This window comes from Patiria miniata, unplaced genomic scaffold, assembly GCF_015706575.1.
Source record: "Patiria miniata isolate m_02_andy unplaced genomic scaffold, ASM1570657v1 HiC_scaffold_28, whole genome shotgun sequence".
NCBI classification, from domain to species: domain Eukaryota; kingdom Metazoa; phylum Echinodermata; class Asteroidea; order Valvatida; family Asterinidae; genus Patiria; species Patiria miniata.
The window spans coordinates 5,961,539-5,983,757 of NW_024037067.1; the positions used below are offsets into that span (position 1 = coordinate 5,961,539).

General features: G+C 38.1%; 1 protein-coding gene across 2 annotated transcripts; it reads right to left on the reverse strand.

The window, feature by feature from the left end:
- Window positions 1–862: 862 nt before the first annotated feature.
- LOC119734874 (methyltransferase-like protein 23) lies at window positions 863–21,406 on the reverse strand. 2 transcript variants are annotated; one of them, XM_038208482.1, is made up of 6 exons: window positions 21,290–21,406; window positions 20,282–20,427; window positions 19,714–19,818; window positions 18,802–19,042; window positions 10,510–10,594; window positions 863–2,119 (listed from the first exon to the last, which is right to left on the reverse strand). In XM_038208482.1, the coding sequence occupies exons 2-6, from the start codon at window positions 20,375–20,377 to the stop codon at window positions 2,062–2,064; spliced, it is 585 nt and encodes a 194-aa protein (XP_038064410.1). In that variant the 5' UTR covers window positions 20,378–20,427; window positions 21,290–21,406; the 3' UTR covers window positions 863–2,061. The 2 variants fall into 2 exon arrangements, with proteins under 2 accessions (XP_038064410.1, XP_038064409.1); XM_038208481.1 differs by lacking the exon at window positions 863–2,119 and adding an exon at window positions 7,793–9,764 and having other exon boundaries at window positions 21,290–21,400.
- Window positions 21,407–22,219: the final 813 nt, after the last annotated feature.

Sequence of the window (22,219 nt, forward strand, 5' to 3'; positions counted from 1 at the left end):
TACTGTTCTTTGTGTTTTGTTCATTATAATTATTCATGATTAGATGAGTATAGGTTCAACGTTGGCCACTGGTGTCACACTGCTGTTCAGGAGGTGGAAGTGAACGTTGATGCAGATGTCGAAACTGTCCGTTTAATTAGGCAGCTCCAATCCACTCTGGAAGATCCTTTTAGAAGTTTTCGACAGGGAACGGGCCAATCTCGCCCAAACAAAAACGCTGTATCCAAGGCCCAAAACAACAGTGTGGGACCTTAATTATGCAAAAGATGTCATGGAAGACTCCAGATTTGTACGAATGTAAGAATTAAAAATGTGAAGTAAAATTTGCTATCCAAGTTGTTTGTTCAGAGGCTGAGACAAAAGTGACTGGCCAGCAACTTTTCCATCCCGCCTAAACTTTCTACTTCTAGAATGTAAAGAACCAACCCTACGTCTCATTGGCCCATAGCCAGGCCTTGCCAAGTGTCACAGAACAAGAATTCTTATTGGTTGGTTGCCCCTCCAAGCCTTCTCAGTAATTGGTTAAAATTCGTGGCTGTTGATTGGCTCTTCTCCTGTTTACAGGATCTCACTTTTGTCACAAATTTGTCAATAGGGTTTCATGTACAAAGTTCTTTATACGAAAGTACAGTATGAAATGCATTCACAGTGATCGAGATGTGTGTGCATGGAGTTAGCCTACATTTTGCACAACACAAAAAATATAACCAACAGGAGAAGATCAATGGAAATTTTGCTGCTTATAAATAATTTGATCCTTTAGTGATAAAATTGAGTATAGGTTCAACGATAGGTATGCAATCATGTGCGCGGAAAATGAAACGGGACAGACATGATCAAATGCTAATGTACTGCCATGGATGCTTAATGATATGTAGTCTACCCATACCGGAGAAGCATTCATTCAACGTCTGTGGTTTGGGGCCAAAACATGTTAAAGAGATATATTTCGCTACTCAAACTTGTGAAATCAGATACACTAAAATTACACTGCGGTGTGAAGTGAACACTATATGATTTCTTCAATGAACCATTACGGTTCTATATGGATAAAAAGGTGATAATTATCACCGCAGTTTTCAAGTGTCAAAAGTCTAACAAATATTATTTGACTTATTTTCAAAAGACCATGCACCCTTCTATAAGAAATGACGTGTACAATTTTTTCCATAGGGAAATAATCATTGTTATTCAACATGGGTATGTATAAATATCACCGCATTTTTTAAGAATAAAGTAACAAATACTATCAACTTACTTCTAAAGACCATACATCCATCTTTAAACTATGACGTATAATATAGTTTACATAGAAAAAAATCACAACTTGGGTAAAAGGTGAAAAATATCACCGTAGTTTTTTCAGAGTAAAATAACAAATACTATTCGACTTACTTCAAAAGACCTTGCTCCCCTCCTCAAATATGACGTATAACATTGTTTCCATAGGAAAAAATCACGATATGTGTAAAAAGTGATAAATACCACCGCAGGTTTTTTTTTCAGAGTAAAGTAACAAATACTTTTCGACGTACTTCAAAAGACCATACACCACCTCTTTAAAACATGACGTATGAAATTTCTTCCGTGGACAAAAATCGTTAGGACGGCATGGGAGCAAAAAAAAAAGCCGGCAAGCTTCGTGTTTATTCTGCCTTTCGCTTTTTTCGTAGCTTCGATGAGCAACCCAAACCAATCTCAACTGTACATTTCCTCACACAAGGATCAATACGAGTGGACAAAGTATACGCGTGTGTGCTTCCGTGTGGTTTACTATACCCGAGGACTTGTATTATGGATCCATTTTTATGTTTTTCTTCTCTGCAGGGGGAAATGAACACGGGGAAAATAAATAATTTCGCTCTTTATCGATCGAGAAAAGCTCCGAATTGGTGATCATCTTCACAACAAGGATCTTTTTCAGCTGTGGGTTTATTCAAATGGTATGACTGAAAAAAACTATTCGTGAGTTCTGTATTAGTCTTTTTTTCTTCTTCTATTTTACATTTTGACGGATTACTGGTGGAATGTTGATTGGGGATCAATCTTAAGACTACAATTTCAATAAATCTGACGTTCTTGTTCCTTGAAATAGATAAAACAATCCAAGCCGATCAAACTGGGGGGAAAAAGGAAACAAAACAAAGTACTGAGTTAACAAAGTAGGTATTGAAACAACCCAGTAGGTTTCATCGGAAATATAACAGTCGACTTTATGGACTTGGTAACGTTCTGTTACATTGTTACCTTCAGACGTGCGCTGCATGTAATTACATACAAATTTGATTGCTTCGTTAACATTTTAATTGGTTTTGCGTATGACAACCATCGCGAATTGTCTAATGGCTTAAGAAGAGAAAAAAAATTCATTGCTTTGCTACAGTTTCATTTGCCATTTGCAAATTAGATTTGCACCAGCCTTGAATGGTGGTAGCCGTGACGGTAATTGAAAATGCGCCGAGGTTTTCGAATTTAATTTCCTGTCCAATTTCATTTCCTAGACTTTGATAATTTCAAGTCTTGATGAATCAAAAACAATATCATGTATCTAAGTACGTAACATTTCGACACAAAAGTCAGGTAGGCCTAAACATGAGCAGGCGATTTATGTCCGAAAACAACTAATTAAGAGCAACCACAAATTTACTTAACAAAAGTTACATGCTTCATCTTCAATCTTAATGTGTTATGGCCACTGGACACCAAATTTATCCATGGTTGCAATTTTCTTTATAATCTCGGCATAAAATTTCAGAAATGATTAAAATTAGATACATATCTCATTTGCGCTAAGAAAATTGCGTTCTTTGATTCTAGTTCATCTAGGTCAAGTTTTTTTCGACCCAGTTCCATTCCCTAACATGACCAGTTTGGTATCTGCGAAATTCCATGCACGCACTGTCTCCCAGAAACATACCAAGCTTCGTGCGTTTGTTTACAAGCAGCAGGTACATGTAAACGTATATGCCTAATGTCTCGTTTTATGCAGCGCACGCACTTTACACAGCCAGCTCGCGCGGCCATTGGCACTGCGTTGCCGTGTGCGGACTTGTTTTCCCCCAGCTCATTAGCGAAGGTGAGAACTTAAGTACCGAGTCTAATAATTTGATATGAATGGATGTGATATCAAGGTGATTAGTGCGGACGAAAGATTGACGTCTGTCATTAGTGTTTTCGTAAAGGAGTAAACAGGGACAGAAGCTTTCAAGCATTAAATGCAGTTGGCTGATTAGCAAAACCTTTGCTAATTTTAAAATGGACCATGAATTTCCCTCGCACACAATATTAAATTGTTTGCCAATTTCTGGGAAAGACAAGAGGTATATTTCTAAATTTTATAAATAGTAAGAAATGTCGAGGGTGTGTTGTTTTGACCATGATTTGCAAGCCTTGGTTGGCAGCTGTTTTTTTGTTTTGATTAATGTATTAGATTCCTCTGACCCGACCCTATGCCTATCGAATCACACCCATGCATCTGGTGTTACCATTCGTCTAATGAGAAAACGTTATGCTAACAAGAGATGATGAAGTGCACGTTACGAAACTAATGACTCAAAGACCATGCATGTTTCATAACAGTTTCTTCCAAACCAATGACAACTGCACTTGTATTGAATTTAGTGTGTAGAACTACAGTTGAACTTTTGTAAATTTACAATGCAATTACTTGCCGTAAAGTCGCGTGTTGATTCACTTTCGTGCCAAGAACATGTACCGTCTTCATTCTTGAATGAGTTGCTTTTGTCAAATCTTTTTTGCGTCTCGTAATCAGGAAAGTCTGCCAGGTTGGTCACTGTTTTGTTAAAGATGCGTTTCCCGTGCTATTTTTGAGTTTCACCCCGATTTTTTTTCAGTTGCTAATTTCCTAGCAATATAAAAAAAATATTCGTTTTTTTTTTATCAGACATCGTACAAAAATACATCGACGCTTTATTATTGACTTATTTCTTTCTAAAATTCGAATTATTGGCTGTCAGACAATAATTTGGCTCATTTTGTGATCGAAGCCCTTTTCAGAGAGTTGCAGACGCCCAACATCGGAATAAAGTAGTGTTGTTGTTGTTGTTTTTTCGTTGAGACAAAACATACAAATTAAAAATTCTTTAAAAAAAAAACATGCTACTCTTCTCTGTTCAGTGTACATGAAATCGACACTGCAGACACACACTGCATCGTGCGGGAAAGATTGAAATGGCCTCGACAATACACTTCATCTCCTCATCACATGATACATGCCTCTCCAAGGGAAAATGATGTATGCATGCATGCCTTCATCTGTGATCCCCCCCCCCCCCCCCGGGGGGGAGGAAATTGTAATTGGTTTCCCTCACTGATTGAAATAATGTTCATATTCGTTTGTTAATAAAGAATAGTTTTTCTTCATTGTAAAGGTGCACGCACTATGTCTCAAGTGTGTTCGGATTTTAAAAAAAATCCACCATGAAGGCGATTTATTCGGTTTCACAGCTACAAAGTATCCGATTCAATGTATCGTCTCAGGTTCGCTTGTTCGTATTCAACCAAGATCTCTAAAAGGGTATGTGTCAAAATATCGCCAAATAATATAACGATGACTGACGAACAATGGCTGTACTGAATTATGACAGTCAATCAGGGCGTCATAACCGGCGTACCGTTCTGACATGTCAGCGTTCAGTGTTGACAATACCGCGACAGTCGTGAGATACAAAATAATTATATGAAGCGAAATACGTGCGTTTCTCGGCGTCAATAAAACTCTACCGGAAGTTCGGAACGTAAAAACCATCATTATCCGCGTTTGGGGGTTTACCGCTTATTTCTTCCTCATAATTCAAAAGACGGCACTTTTAATATTAACTGCATATAAACTCACTCCAGTAATACTGGAAGTAAAAGCAATGACGACAGTATTACAGAACGCAAACATGGCGTGGGCTTGATGACAATTCCGAGCCTCATCAGCGTTTTTTTTTTCTGGCCAAGCTCAAGGATAGCTGAGCCAATGGGGCCTTCAGTTATTGCCTCCTTGTACGGGAGTAATAATAACGTCGATGAATGGGAAAAAATGAACCAAAAATCACTGCATGGTATAACCTTGAGCGACACCGTCGCGTCTGGTGTACCTGATGAGCATTCAAGCAACGGGTGTAATAAAAGAAATACTGTGTCAAAAAGGAATCTCTCTCCGTCAGAGAGATAACTCTCTGACGGAGAGATGACAGTGCATGCGCTGTAAATCACATGGGATATTGGATGGTAATTAACCCGTAGTTTCCGTCTGCGATCAGCAATTTTGTGTTTGTCACACCTGCTAGCTGGTGTATCATAGCGATACGTTTTTGGTATGTTTTCATAGAGATAATGTAATAATGTTTAACTATTCAAAGTCTGAATGAAACAAATTGACGAAATTAAGAAATAAATAATTTTTTTTTCATATGCCAACCGTGACTTCACAGGACTCGTGAAATCGGAGCATATATTTCAAAACCTGCATGCAATTTAACCAAGCCTCTCCGTCAACCATCGCAGACAGACAGACGTCAGACATCAGACAGACAGACAGACAGACAGACAGACAGACAGTGGAGGGTCTTTTAATATAGGATAGCTCCATTTGGCTCCTTGGTGCATTTTGAAGCAATCAGAAAGATAATTGCAAGTCTTTCGTCTCTTCAGTTGAAATGTTTGTAGTTGTGCATGACTTCAAAACTCAGAAATATATATTGCATTTGCGTAGACACGCTGACGCAACGATGAAATTTAATCTCCGCGAACGCACAGGCGATGGTCATTTTGTAAAGTGGTAACAATAAAGTACGGTTATGTCAGGATCAGATTCAACTTCCTCTATATTACTCATTGGCGAAATTGAAAACTATTAAGACTTGCTGCACTTCGAGGGAACGATCCACCCTCAAAATACCAACTATTGTTACGCTCCGCAGGTGTAGGTCTATAGATAGAAATTCAGGCGGGCGGGGGGGGGGGGGGGCGAGGAAAGGAATTCAGTTTGGTTCTGAAGAGCATACGCAAGATAAGCTGTACCTTAGAAACACAAACTTATATTGTTTGAAAACAAAGGAATACAATACATTTTTTAATCGTTATTTAAAATTAGTTTATGGGTCACATTATTACAAATTCACAGCTCTGCAATGCCATATGTTTTAATTTTATGATTAAAGGAAGACATACATTATTTGCAAACATAAAAAAACCGAAATGATCAAATTATCACGAAATATCTTACTTGATTGTTAGGGAATGACAGTCTAAGGCATCCTGTAAAATTGTGGCTCGTGGTGTGCTGCCATTTCAAGAAAAACTGTATTTTTCCAACGCTGGTCGGCCGACCAGCGTTGGAGAAAACTGGCTTTTTTTTCTTCAAAAAGTGCTCTTAGTTTTTGATATGTAGTTCGTCTGCATTTTCTTTGCAATTGATTACACACCTGTGAAGACTTCAAGCCTGCTAGACTGATTCTCTGATCGTACAATTCCCCAAAGTCTATAAATTGCTCCGTTTCATCTTAAGTGGGGTCTGGGAACCAGACTACAAGAATATGATTGGTTTTCTTGGTTTTTCCAGCATCTACGAACCCAAAACGTGAAACAAGTCAGTGTAACAATGTTTGCTATAACATACTAATCCTCCAAATCCATTTATTTCTGAAAATTGCAGCAAAAGGCAAATGTTGTACATTCCCTTTAAGTCAACTTCAGAATCTATTCGCATGACTGTAGCTTCTTGGAAGACCCACTTGGGATATGAGACTAAGTCCTTAGGAAATCCACCAGGCATACACATGCGTACCACGTGATTTCCTTTCGTTAGTCAATACTTGATTGCTTGAATAAATACATGTATGGTTCATTTAACTTCAAGCTCTACAATAACAGTTTTTTTCTTCAAATACGTCACAACTAAAAAAATACACCTTAATTTTGCAATGTTGCCATGGTTTCATACATCCTTTTATGACGCTGATATTCCGCCCACACATTCACGCACATCCAAAATAATTATGTACAGCTTTACATCCAATCTAATCTCTTTCAAATCTGCTTCCTTAAAAAGAACTATAAAAAGACTTCTGGCGGTCGAATTTAAATTCCTCGGAAGCTTCTCTATCGTCTGCCAACATCATTATACGGTTGACCTTTGTCCTTTGATGGTAACCGACGTCAGATCGAACCGTCTTCACCCTTTCTTCTCCCCAATCAGCAACCGGCGGAATGTCGGTCTGATTAGTTTACCACATTCGGGACACACTGATGACAGAGTATCTTAAGACTAAAGGTGACTAGATATCTTGTACATTTACACATACATGTATTTCTTATCAACTAATTACTCTACAGGGTAAGTGGGGAAAAAACACCAAAAGACCGAAACCCAAATGGCAGGACCGATTCCTGAATGAAGTTTTGCTTGTAGCACTTTCAAATCTAGGCTAATCAATCAACTTTCTTTTAGTACAAGAATCATTCACATCACTCGTGACTTTTCAAGTTTACAGGGAGTTAGGTGAGCGTTGTTTCAGCAAGACAAAACAATTCACATAAAGATGTGTGTGAATCGATTTCGTTTTGCTGAAGGAACACTTACTTTTGTTTGTGATCCGTGGACAGAACTTTAAAACGGTGTTTGTGTTAGTTAAAAAAAAAACTTGAGAAGTGCATGTGTGATTTGAATGATTCTTGTACTGAAAGAAAGCTTAATGACTGGGCTTTCATATCCTTGATTTTAAAAGTGCTAAAGGCAAAACTTCATTCGAAAATTGGTCCTGCTATTTGGGTTTCGTTGGGCTTTTTTTACTCACCCTGTATACAAAAAAAAACATGAATGCCGTACAGGGCGAGTCACAAACAAAGTGACCGATCAAGAAAATAATAATAAAAAGAAATGTTGTTCGCTCCATTTCATAAAAATAACATGGGAATATTACATGTTACAGACAATAACTGTGAAAATTTCATGTAATCTCCATGTACTCTATTCACAAGTTATAAATATTTTAATAGAAATACCAATTCACAAAATTCAGCTGTTCACCACTGTTCCTTTACCGTTATGCATTGTTGAATACACAATGAACGAAACTTGCAAGGGAAAACAGAAAAAATAAAATGACCATTCTCATTTCTGAAAAACAAGGCTTGATTTATTCCTCATCTACAAAACAAAAATCTGAAAGTAAAAATAATGTTTCAGTCTGGACTCAAATCAAATCTCATTTGAATTTAAATAGCTTCAAAACATTGAGCATTCCACGGACAGCTGTAAAAATGGGTAAGTAAAACATGCACAACTTCTTACGGCAAGGATCAATTTCAGTCAGTCCTTTTTGATCAGATGAGTGGAAGAACACGTTCGTTTCATACAGGCTTCATTGGTGTATCCAATTCAATTGTTTTTAGGGGGGAGGAATAATTAATCCTGGTCACTTTCTTTATGACTAACGATGTGGTGTTTGTACTTGTACAAATACCACAAATTAATGTGTCTTCAAATTCTTCGGTTCGTTTGCATGTGCTTTTACGGATTTCATTTCCAAGGATAGGAAACTAAACAATACCAACAACCTGGCAAAATTAGTGAAATTATATCGCAAGCTGCTATCTGCTTCCTTTTACCAGGTAGATGTTAAATATAAACTACATGTAGAACATTAATGCACTACAACCTAGTAAATCTACAATGAACCTAGTTGACGCCTGTAAATACCACCATAATTTTTATCAGAACTAAATGGTTTTGGTACTCAAAGAACCTAATGGAGTACTGGAACATGTACATGTACCTGTAAGTCTACGACCATGGAAACAAACTCAGATATTATTGTTTCTCCTGTCAATCAAGCTTGTTTTTCACACGACACGAGTATGGGTGCCAGACTCGGTCAGCACATTCAATCCTACCGTGACACTACGTATGATGAGGAAAACAATCTTACAAAAGGCCATATGCTCACAGGAAAAATCAAATGAATATCCCAGCGGGAAACAAAATCTGAAGAAGGCATTGATGAAAGACCATGTGAAATATAATAGGCCTATCTGCATTGCGAATGCAGATCCAATGGATATCCATGCACATTTCTACTGATAGTACTAAAAAAAAAAGAGAGTTCGTGTGCTGGACAAAAACAAGATTGAAGGCATTATGTGAGCAAGGAGTATATGTAATTGAGCCTTCTTGTCTATCAGTCTGGTCAAGTACATGTAATTACAGCGAAAAAAAATAGAAATATGCACCACGATATGAGACCTTTTTAGGGTGAAGTACTGCTGGTTATTTTTATGCTGGGATATGGTTCAAGCATTCCTGGTGATGTATTCCTGTCAGGTTTCTTCCCAGAGAAAATTGCACTGCGTTAATGACAACAGGCCTAGCAGATGCTGTAATACTTGAACTTTACAATGTCTTTTATGGCTGTAAAAGCAGTTGGAATACCCTGGGAATGGATGCTCGGTTCAAGTAGAGCGATGATCTCACAAGTCAGTGACTTCCCCGCCAATTGTCTCATAAAGACCCCCTAAGGGCGCAGCCGTGCATAATCTCCCTACACCATGATGAAAACAGGGGCGGGTCCACTTATGGAAAGGGGTGTCCTGGTATTTACTTAGTTGCCTTGGTGATCTCCAAAAACTGGATGGTGTGGTTGCCAGGGAGATTGGAACCAGCGAGACTGGGTCCCTCGGCCCCGAATGTTTCCAAGGGGACGTGTAGGCACCGGAGACCCCACTTCAGTAAAAGATGCTCGATACTCCGATCAGAACTGCAAAACAAGACACCGAGTCGGAACCAACCCATGCCAAATACCTCCATGTGAATTTATGTTGTGGTTGAACGCAGGAAAGTGAATGAAGATGGATTTGAGCAAGATCGAGTCCAGAGGTACCAGGTTTGAATCCATGTCTCAGAAATGTTCTTCTTTAGCATGAAAACAAAAACTATCCAGCTTCGACGTTTACTGTCAAGTGGTTTTTAACCCATGTAAAAATGGCTTGTCTTACAGAATGGGTAGTCTATGTAGTACATTTGAGCAGATTTGCTGATTAATTATGCAAGACAACCACATCTTGACCTCTAGATTTTGACCAATCAGCGGGCGCTTTCTACCAGTCTTTGGTCATTCAGCCGTTGCGTGTCATAGACATGGATAAAACAAAAGTGCGTCACATGCTCTGTATCACGTTACGCAATATGCCCCCGACGCAATAAGCCCCCGGCTGTTGTTGTATCACAAATCATTGCATTCAAATTGACCAATCAAACCATTAGTCCTGATTTGGGAATGATATGACGTCACGATTTAGTAAAGTCGACTCTGATTGGCTGGCACGCGGCTTGCAAATAGCTGCATGTCCAGACATATCAGACGTTATACAGGAGACTTGGCTCCATGGAAAACGGGCGATACTCAGACCCCAAAATGGGGGAGGGTAAAATTCTAAAAAATGTTAAATGCCAGTTGCTCATAAATGCAAGAAAATACTGTGAATGACAGGCTTTGTTCTTACCTTCTCTCTTGATACGTAATCCAACACGTTGCATTCTTGCTTCTGTCCAACAGGAAATGCAGAGTTGCTAGAATGTTCTCAAACTCTGAAGAAGAAAAAAACAGAGTATATATTCCCATTTATTACTTGCTGATCAATCTTGAACCATTTATGATCGGGAGAATATTCAAAGTCTGTATGTATTATCAAAGTTGTTTGGGGAATTGGGATTGGGAATATTTCTGTTTTTAGAAGACACATATTGTCCCATAAATTTTCTTTACATAATACCGAATTGAAGATACATGTAATGCAAATTGGAAAGAATTACTTTGTGTTTGTATTTTTTTCAGAAAATAATTACTTTGTGTTTGTATTTTTTTCAGAAAATAATGCAAATTGGAAAGAATTACTTTGTCTAAGTTGTATTATTTTTTAAGGAAATGATGCAAATTGAAAAGAATTACTTTGTCTTTGTATTGTTTGTTGGGAAATAATACAAAGTGGAAACAATTACTTTGTTTTTGTATTTTATTTTTAGGAAATTATGCAAATTGGAAAAAAATTACCTTGTATTGGTATTATTTTTGAGGAAATTATTGGAAAGAATAACAGACTTTGTCTTTGTATTGTTTTTCAGGAAATTATGCAGATTGTAAAGAATTGCTTTGTTTCTGTATTGTTTTCAGGAAATAATGCAAGTTTGAAAGAATTACTTTGTTTTTGTATTGTTTAAAAAAAAAATGCAAATTGGAAAGAATTACTTTGTTTTTGCATTGTTGTTCAGGAAATAATGCAAAGTAGAAAGAATGACGTTGTCTTTGTATTGTTTTTCAGAAACAGAGGATTTTGTTTTTAGCAAATTTATATTCATGTTTTTGTCCGAATGATTACATGTAGGTTCCTATTTGCCAGACACACAGGTACCTCCTACTCATTTCCTACCCAACCACCCCCAGGGAAGAAAGGCAAATTAAGTATCTACGCGGTTACGTCAATGCAAATCCAATTAGATTGACTTTGCCTATCCTGAAGGGATTGTTTAATCCCCAAATATCCTTTGCTATTAATAAAACGGGAAATAAAATTACCTCCTCACATTTAAAGAGCACTCAGGTTTCTCAAGATCTCATGTTTTGATCTTAAAAATACAAAAACAAATCAAACACAAAAACAAAAATTAGGACTCGTTTTCTTATGACGCATTTAAAGACTTTTAAAAAACTCTTAATATCTTATTTCAATGACCATTTAATCATTCCCTGTGCTGTATATTTTAAGCAAAAACACAGTGTTTTGCACAAAAATATTAATAATTTATTGATCAAGTTTGGTAATAACAAAAACAAGACTAGGTAAATATTTTCCCCCTACACAACCATTTCAAAGTTCTACATGTTTGTTTTTTCTTAAAGTTTTATATATCAGATAGACAGGTTTGTATCAATACTTCAGTTATACTCATAGAGCCATATTAAATTACTACAGTGCTAACTTCTCACTCTTACGCGCGGAGATACTTTGAAACCGTCCTGCGTGCAGACGTTTTGAATTCATGTGTGTGTTTGTTGAACATACTGAAATTAGATTTTTAAAAAGTGTACTCTTTATTATGCAAGGCGCAAGACCAACATACGTAAACTTAAGCGCGTCACTCATGACGGTTAGAAAAAAGTGACGTGAGTAGGCACACACGTTTGCGTTGTTTTCGCTGAGCAAAATGTAATGCTCCTTTACTGATTGTGCGTTTTGGTTATGGGCGTATCGGCTGGGACGACGCACCGGTGTAGAACACAAACGCAGATATATGCAAATAGCTGTACCAGTTTTCCATATGTTTGTGCAAAAACATGGATGCGCCCAGCAGGCATTACTTTGTACATCGAGTCAGCGATCTAGTAATTTAATATAGCTCTATGGTTATACTACACAAATATTCATGCAGAGAAACTATCTGTGGTTAAATGTAATGTTTTGTCACAACAAAATATGGCTGGTCCTATTGTTTCTTCTTTTTTGTTGTTGTAATAAGTCACTGCACTGTGCATTGAAGTAAAATATATTGGTTAAATATCAATGTTTATGGTTTGTGGCTTGCTTTTCAGAGTCAAATACACCAAACTTTAATTATTTTTATACAGTATTTACTCTTTTTGTATGGATTCTAGTTTAGTATCTTATGTAAAACAAACACGACCAGTCTAGATTTCATTATGATTCTCTCTGAAATCGTCAAAAATAAATTATTTTAAATGTTTACTTTTTAAAAATTGGTTTTACATCATTATGTAGTCAGACCAGCTGCTACTAGGACACCAGTCAGACATCAGTCAGTAACAGATGGCAAGATTCGCATGATTCAGTCCTCCAATCATGCATAATTGAAGTTAAAAACATATGGACGGCTTGAAAGATAAATGAAATTTATGAAACTGCACACAATCATGTCCCATCACATTCCTATAGGCCTAATTACATTTTTTTGCAGCTGATGAGGGCCGAGTCTAAGAGGGTGAGAGGATACATCTGACATTTAGCTGCAAGTGGGAGAGTGGGAGGGTATTTTGTCGAGTCGGTGCAACTTCCCTCTCAGTCTGAGATACGTTTTTCTTTTGTACTGAAATCGCACTCCCTGTGCCCTGCTCTAAGGTGATATGTATGGCATGTTATTCTCTCTCGGCTAAAGGGAAAATACAACATTTGCAAACATCAAAAAATAAAACTACCAAATTATTTTGAAATACCTTGCTGGACTGTTAGTGAATGACAGTGTAAAGCATCCTGTAAAATCATGGCACCTGGTATACTGTCATTTTCAAGAAAAGTGGTATTTTTGTATCAATTTCCAACGCTGATCGGCCGATCAGCGTTGGAAACAACTGGGTTTTTTTTTCAAATACTGGCCCCAATTGACCACTGCACTTGTTTGCAATCGATTACAAACCTATGAACGGGTACGAGCCACCTAGACTGGTTCCCTGACCTTACAATTCCCCAATGTATGTAAACTGCTCTGTTTCTTCTTATATGGAGTCAGGGAACCAGACTACAGGAAACTGATCGTTTTTCTTGGTATTTATAGCATTTTCGAACCCAAACCTCAAAGTCAGTGTAACTGTATTTGCTATATATTTCCAACCCCCCAATTCCATCCATTTCTGAAAATTACAGCAAAAGCAAATAATGTATATATTCCCTTTAAAAAAGGTGGGAATGAATTCTATGTGGAATGCTACTGAGTTCACAGGCGGTGGTTATTTTAATTGTGTCATGCCTAGCGGTAGGTACGCAGCAGGAGGTTCGTGTATATTTTTGTTTCGGAGGTCACTTGGAATTTAATTTTCTTCAAATAAACAAGACTAGGCAAGCCTGGTAGAGCTGGTCCCAGAGTGCACACAAATTCTATTTGATTGATTCAGCACGGCTATTCACTGGAAGCCTTTTCATGCAAGTTGCCTACTGCATACAGCCAATTCACTGGCCTGATTTTGTAATTAATTTTATTACAGACTTTTGGGCCAAGGTGAGATCTAATCAAGTCTAGTTCACAAGCGGCAGTCGGCAAGCAGGCCTGCCGACTCTCACGCAATGAGCGCGAGACTCGCGCATTTCAGGTTATTTTCACGCTCTCACGTCCACACAGGATTTCTCACGTTAAAAAAAAAAAAATTGAATGAGGATCTTTTGCTAAAGTAAAAGTTGTTAAAGTGGTCAGAAATTGCCTAAGATCGCACCACAGTCTAGAATCCAATTTTTTCGGGGCCCTTAAGCGGGCCCACAAATAACCCCACGTCATTAGGGCTTCGGGCTTGCATTACATGTAGTTCTGATCAAGCTCCATCGCCAAATTTTCACTCTCAGCTCTTACTCAAAGTTGGGAGCCCTGCAGTCAGTCAGTCAATCAGCCAGGTACACAGAAGTACCCCCTCTACGGCAAGGATGGGAGAGTTGGGGGAGGGGGCAATCAAACGCATTGCTGACGATGCCTACTGTTCTGTAACGCAGAAGTATTGCTCAAAGGGCACTAGTTTGCCGAACGTACCATTACGTCACATCAACAACAACAACAACACATTCAGAATCAAGTGCAGTGGTGCATACCTCGCGTGAACCAGTACACATCACGCGCGTCATGTCCCATCTGCGGGGCTAGCTCTCAAAGGTGGTAAAAATGCGCCCTCTCTTGTTGGCGCACGGAGCCCCTAGGCTTGCCCCTCTGGGACCATCAAAAATTAAATGTTGGAATTTGGAAAGTACAAAATTTGGTTAAATCAAATATTGTTTCTCCATCCACTTTTTTTGTAAAACAACAATTATCCTCCTTGTTTAGTCTTTAATTATCCTCCTTTTTACAAAGATGTACAATTTACATGCATATTGCATAAAGATGTAAGTAATTTGCTATACAGGAAAGTGTAGAGTGCTGGTGGTACAAACCCTGCTTCAACAACTTCACTAGACATCCACATGCAGACACAAAACAATAGTAATTTTTCTCTAGACAAGGAGGACTGATCGAGCAGTAATATTTTATGTCTCATATGGTAATATTTTATGTATTTTTTAACTTACAGGGCTTCCAATTGCATAAATTTGTATTTGTGCGGTACTGCCACAACGAAGGGCAAATGATTACCTCCATGTTACTGCCATGTACATGTACAGTGTATGCATATTTTAGAAGTTGATCATAAAATCTGAAAAATGATCTCTCTGATGCGAACGTTTGGACGCCGTCTGTGTTGTGAACCACTCCTACCCTACATCTTTCTTTACTCATTCTGGAAATGTCAGCCAAGTTGAAATTACAACAACAGAAACGGCTTTACTTTTCAAGAGACTGATTCCTGTTTTCAAAAACATGTCCATGCTTCTTATCCCTGTGGTCCTTCGCTTCATTCAAACCCCCGATAAACAAGCACTAGACACAACCATAATTTTATGTACCGACAGCTCCCTGTAGAGTTCCCTAAACATTTGTTTCATAACAACTCATCATTTATAATTAACCTATTCATTAATTCCTAAGACAGTTTACCCATTCCCACTGGTTGAGAGCCCGTCACGTGGCCAGTCTTAAACGGATGATAAAGACATGGCTGGCTGGTCTTAAGCACTTTTCCAGTGTCACATGAAATTTGGACTCCTATGAAATCCGGTACAAGCACAGTTTTATTGGTTGAACGTTCAAAATTCTCATGAATACATGCGCACTATTGAGTCAGTATTTCATAGTCACTCCTACATTCACAACGCACTCACCACAGCTGCATCTGCGCGTCATCGCGCAGTACACGCGCGACGCACGCGCCAATCTCCATAAAAAGAGTTGTTTACATCTTACTCGTGAGCTGGACACTCCATTATAAAGCTAGAGGGGTGTTTCAAAAAACAGAAAGTAAAATTGTTGAATAAAATTGTTGGAAAATTTACGTTTTTGACTTGTTTTGACTTTTGGATTGAAAAGTTTTGATTTTTTTACCGAAAAAGGTATATGAAAGGGAATAAATATGTGCTTGGTCGTTATTAAACACTATGTTTAAGACTGGTTGGAATGTGGAATGCTGATAATTACCCTCCGGTTTGGCCTGGGTAATTATCAGCATTCCGGACTCCAACCAGTATTTAACACCTCCTAAGCACACATTTATTCCCTTAATAATTTATATACCTGTCTCTTAAAACAAAAACATTTGCCAGGCCTGCGTCAAAAGCACTGACCTCATCACACAATATTTACATTTTTTCTTGTTTCCATTCAAAAAGCATTTCGGTTGCAATGGACTGCACAATACAGCCCTCAGCGTGTTCAAACCATTTGAGCGTCCTCGTAAAAAAGCCTACTAAAAAAGCAATAAACATAACATGCATACTGTACTGCCAATCAAAATATGTGTTAAAAAAACTGATGTCATCTAAGAGTTGCAAAAGTTTGATGACCTTTGGGCCTATGTCAATGACCGATAAGGCCTGGCTAGGGAAGGACTGCTAAAGACACGGTTCATCCACATCAAATAGACATTAAAAACAAAAGAACATTCAAATTTACATTTAAATTGCCACAACTAAAGCAAAACACACTCTAGTTTCTGTTGAACCTGTGACATCATACAGAAATCATGTACCAATCATCAGTGAAGCTAGGGCTAGCACTACTTGCACCTTATTGCGTAAACATAATGATGTGACATGTATCTATTCACAGTTTTCTTCAGCAGAGCAAGGCTGGCTAATTGATTTACAATTTACACCTGCTGGAGAAAATTCTTTGGATTCCCAATGAACCAAGGCTCTGCTAGCTGGCAAAATTACAGCAATTATAATCACAGGAGGCCATGTGGAATCTGTCTACCTTCAATTCTGAAGATGTAAATTTAATGAGGTTGTTGGGTCTTCAAAAACGTATCAGTGAAAGCATTTTTATTCCCCCCCCCCCCCCCAAGTCAGCTTATATACACTAATTACATTTGTGATGCGATCAAGCTTAATGAGTCGTTTGTCGACCCTGGTTATTTTTTTTTTTTTTTTTTTACAGATTTGAAATAAGCACAATCTCAGCATTACTGCTGTGAAAACCGCATGCTGGTACCATCTTTAGTTCAAAAATTATTCAGAACACCAAGAGATGTGATGAAGTGATGTGATGAAGTGGCCCTATTTTGGCCTGAATCTCCAAATGAAAGTTCCCGACAAACGACTCATTTTGCTTTGATTGCATCACATTTAATTACAAACAATGTTGTGTATCAGATCAATGTGTTACCCTTAAATATATTAATTTTATATTGAGTTTGATGTTATTTTTACACTTTGTAATTATTTCTGAGTATAACAAAGACTATCACTAAAGAGCTTAAGTTTTCAATTTCTTTTTTTGAGGTTGAAAGAATAAATATGAATGTAAATATGAATAACTAGAACTGTGTTTGTCACGTCAACAAACACAGCTGTTTCGGCTAGGTTTTTTCTTCTGTGTCTAACATCCTCCGTGCAATGACAAATTTTCCGAGCAGTCTATGTACACACAAAGTTTCCATTTAATTAGACCTGTGATTCTGGAGACATACACGTAACGCTTTGAATTATGAACCTTTAATATGACGTCACGTGACACGCGACGACATAATCATGTAGTAAGTACAATTGTCGCATACTGGTAAATGTATAACATATCCCTGTCTATGTGTATACAAAGTTTCAATTCAATTAGACCTGTAGTTGTAGCATTATAAGGCTTCAAAGTACGGTGAAATTCAATAAGTCAAACCTCAAGGGAACAGGTTCCAAATTTGACTTACATGTAAGCAGAGTTTTGAGTTAAAAGCAGGGTTGTATATCATTGTTATACTAATGAAGGGAATGGATTTTTTGGTTTGACTTGACAGTTGTTTCGAGTTTTCAGAGTTTGACTTATCGAGATTTCACTGTATGTACCTTTAATGTTTCTTCATCTGACGTGATGATGTCATGATAACATCACCCCAATTTCTATCTATAGCACGTCCCTGTTTGGGGATACCAAGTTGCAACCAAATTGGACATACGTGTACAGTTGTGTAGTTATAGGAATCTAAAAATGAATCTTTAATGTGACGTCACATGACATGTGATGACGTCATCATATGGTCACTCTGCAAGTTTTATCTATAACGCATTCCGGTCTAGGTACATGTACCTACCAAGTTCAGTTTCAACCAAATTGGACATATACAGTGCTGTAGATATGGGCTCCATGCGCCAACAGAGGGCGCCTATTTAACACCTTCGAGATTCCCGTGGATGGAAAACACTGCATGTGCGTACTGGTTCGCGCGCATATAGCGCGATGTATGCACAACTTAATTAGTTTATTCTGAATGTACACAAAGCAAAGCGTTTCGGCATGAGCGTCAGGCGGCGTCGGCAATGCATTCGAATGTCACTCTAAGCTGTGTCCCCCAACTCTCCCTTCCTTACCCTTGAGGGGGTACTTACAAGTGCACGAAGCCCATAGGCCTTAGAAAAATGCGCATTTAATGGGACGAAAAAATGCACATAATAATGTGATCTGAACCTACCTCTGTTAGAGGTTTGTACAAAAATTGCTTGTGAGGTCCGTTACTTTAGGTCTATTTTATTATGAAATGATACAGAAATCATTATACAAATTTATTGCATCTCATGTGATTCTGTATTATGTAGAGGAACATACACATGTAAGAGACAATGCTTCAACTGAAACCCATTTCCAATCAGTTGTGCAGCTTTTTTTTTTTAATCCTGATCAGTGAAATCAGTAAAATCAAATCAAATCATCCACTGGTCAAAACTCACCTTTGGTATCATAGAAGCAGTCCGAAGCAAGGATGATATCAAACCCTGGCAGTTGGAAGACTTCAGGGGGAAACTCGCCCCATGTGAGCCCCACCACGTCCACCTTGTCCGCCACGCCGTTGGCCTGGCAGGACTTGAGGCAGTTGCCTAGGCAACGGGGAAGCCGGGAGTGGTCGGTCAGAGTGACCCGAGCCCCGCATACTGCTGCAAGGACACCAGGGAGACTGGTACCCGCTCCCAGCTGATTCAAATACACGCGGAGGGGCAAAGGGATTGAAAAGAAACAGTTTGATCGAAGAAGGAATTTTGAAGTAGACAACAATTTCTTTACAAAGACTCTAATAAGAACACCTCACCTCTTCGAGGAAACTGTACACGTAATGCTGGAATTTGAAAATTCCTAATTAGTTTTACAAATTTAATATAGGCAACATGCAGTGGAATGCGGCTATACCAAACACGGCTATACCGAACATTCGGTTTTACCGAACATCATCCTTGGCTCCCGGTTTTAATGTACAAAACGTACCGAACATCGTTGTTGAAAAAAGTCAACAGATTAACCAAAAACCTACCGGTTGTACATGTATTATTCACTGTTTGGGCCACTTTTAATTCCCGGACATCAAACCACCCATGGTTACATTGTGTTTGAATGTTGAAGAGAGATAGATGGTTATTATTTCCCCAAGGAATAAAAGGGAAAACCACCCGTTGCTAAAGTTTTGTGACAACTCCTTGTGCAGCGGCGGGATGTGAGAAATGCCAGTTCAGTGACTTCACTATTGGTCAAAAGAGGGTACTGGCAGTTCAAAATCGCTATACCGAACGATCGTTATTACGAACACTTTCTGTGGATCCCACGATGTTCGTTATAGCGGCGTTCCACTTTACCCATGTATACCAACGTACCTCAACTACATGTTTGCCATGGATCCACTTCCTCCTTGTCCATACATACTGTGCTAACACAGGTGCACATGGCCAGACATACATTCCATAGGCTGGATCAATAACCTACATGTAGAAACAGGTCAAACATATCAATAGCATTTAAAACACTTTCAAAACCAAAGTGCTTCAGAAGAACAAAAATGACTTTACCACACAAAAAGAGAACGAACATTGTTTGTCTACTTAAACAAAAGTATATTTCAGTTTAGTTCAGTTCATATTGCTTTGACATACCGGTACACAGGGGTGTGAGTGACCACTGATAAAAATAGCTGAAAACAGTTGAAAAGGTGTAAAAAAGCTGAACTTTGGAAATTTCCTATACTTTTGTACACAGCAAGTGAGGAAAAAAAGCTGAAATCCAATACAAAAAAAGCTGAAATCAGCTTTAAAGCTGAGATTTCACACCCCTGCATACAGAAAAATGAATAAAGTCACAGGCAAAAAAGTACATTCACAAAGTCATGATAATGTGACAGAGTTACATGATTCAGTGATCAACATGTACACAAAACAGAGAACAGACCTCCGGAATCTTGACTTGTAACTCATCATCGGTCTCCTCATCCCGAAATGTAAAAAGACGATCCCTTTCCAAAGTCGTGGTGTCTGCTTCAGTCATACAGGTGTGGTTTGTGTGACAACCTACATAATACAAGAGGCAAGAACAAGCTGTTTATACTCAACCAGTGACAATATAACTTTTATTTTAATCAGAAAACATGGCCTGTCTGACAATTGCCCTAAACTATTTCGAACTTCTTGGGATTTTTTTAAATTGTATTAACAATAAATAAGATACATGGTGGGGAGAGCCAGGTAGGTAACTGAAATATTTTTAATTCACATTTCAACTAGGTCTAGATCGATTCTGCAACTTTTACTTATTACTGAAACTCTTTGAGTATTAAAGCATTCAGATTTCACTGACATTTGGAATAAATGTAATTAATATGGCTTCCATATATTAGGTCTTTGCTGGGCTGCACCTAGTATGAACATTTGGGACTCTCATCAATACTGTGTATCGCTGAAGAAACAATGAAGTATACAGACACCACTTCAGCAGTTGTGTACAAAGTCAATGGAGAGTCAAGAACATTTTTCAAAGTATGTATTTTCAACATTTCACAACTGGCACTGCCAAGATGGCAAGTGCCATGACTGCACTGTAATTTTGTGATGAAAAACATGAAAAAAGTGGCATCAGCCAGGATGCAACCTGGATGCAACATTCTTTCCTGTGCCTATTACCAAAATAGGACCGAGTAAATTACTGTTAATATGTAAATCTGACTAAGCGTTCTAGTACTGGTAGTATTAATAAATACTATGAATAAAAAAATTAGACCAACAACTGAACAAGGCATGCAATTGCAACTTAATAAACATGATAAATGTATTAAGGCAACATGATCAAAATCAAACCACTCAAAATGCCAGTTTGCATGGGTTTCTGCATTATTTTGTCTGCTCTACTACTAATATATGCAGCATAGAAATAACCTAGGCCTACGGCCTCAATATAACTTACGATTACTGCAATGTTTTCAGTGCACATTTCTCTGACATGTCTGAATAAGATAAACAAAATGCCGGTTCTATTCCATGTATTCTATGTGCAATGTGTCAACACTTTTTTTTCTTACCCGCCGCTCATTCACCCGTGTCTGTTACCCTTTCAATATATTTTATGGTACGTAATTTGTACATAACAAGAAATTATTTAAGTCCCCAGATTGCGGGACCAGTCTATAATAACTGGATAACTACAGAGGGCGCTTTCCAAAGAAAGCACAGTCTGTTTTTTATACCCACGTTTCATGCCGACCGGTATTATTTGATTATTTGGATAATCTACTTTTGACACGCGACTAAGTCATGTTTTTGTTTTCCTAATAGGAAATAACTTTCCTATTTCATTGCAATGTAAAGTATGGTTCACGTTTGAGGGCACTTTAGACTTCCTACCTTGTTAACTACCACTTATTAGGTTTAAATAACGATTGATGCCCGACTCCTTGCAAATAATGATTGACAGCTGCCATTAATTTGCAACAATAGTAAATTCTTGGCACGTGGGTGCGTGGGCCAAGAAACCAATAAGCATTGTTCTGCAGAGCTTTATTTTAAAGGTCACTAAAAATGACATTTAGATTGGGCTCCAGCTCAACTTGCTCAAGAATGTACAAACAATATAGGCCGCTACCGGTACCATATTTATTATCACAAACACTGTTAACTGGTTGATTATGCTGAGAAGTGTCACTATAAATGTGCTGGTCATGAGGGGAGGGGGGGGGGGGACATGTAAGTCAATCTCCGATTACAATTCTAAAAAGCTTTACAATATGGCGATTACCTAAATGCGAACATTTATAATATTTTGAAATCCAGCCGGTCAGTCAAGATTCTGCCAAAACGCCTCTTTTGTAAGTGACGCACAAAGTTTGACCTGATTGAT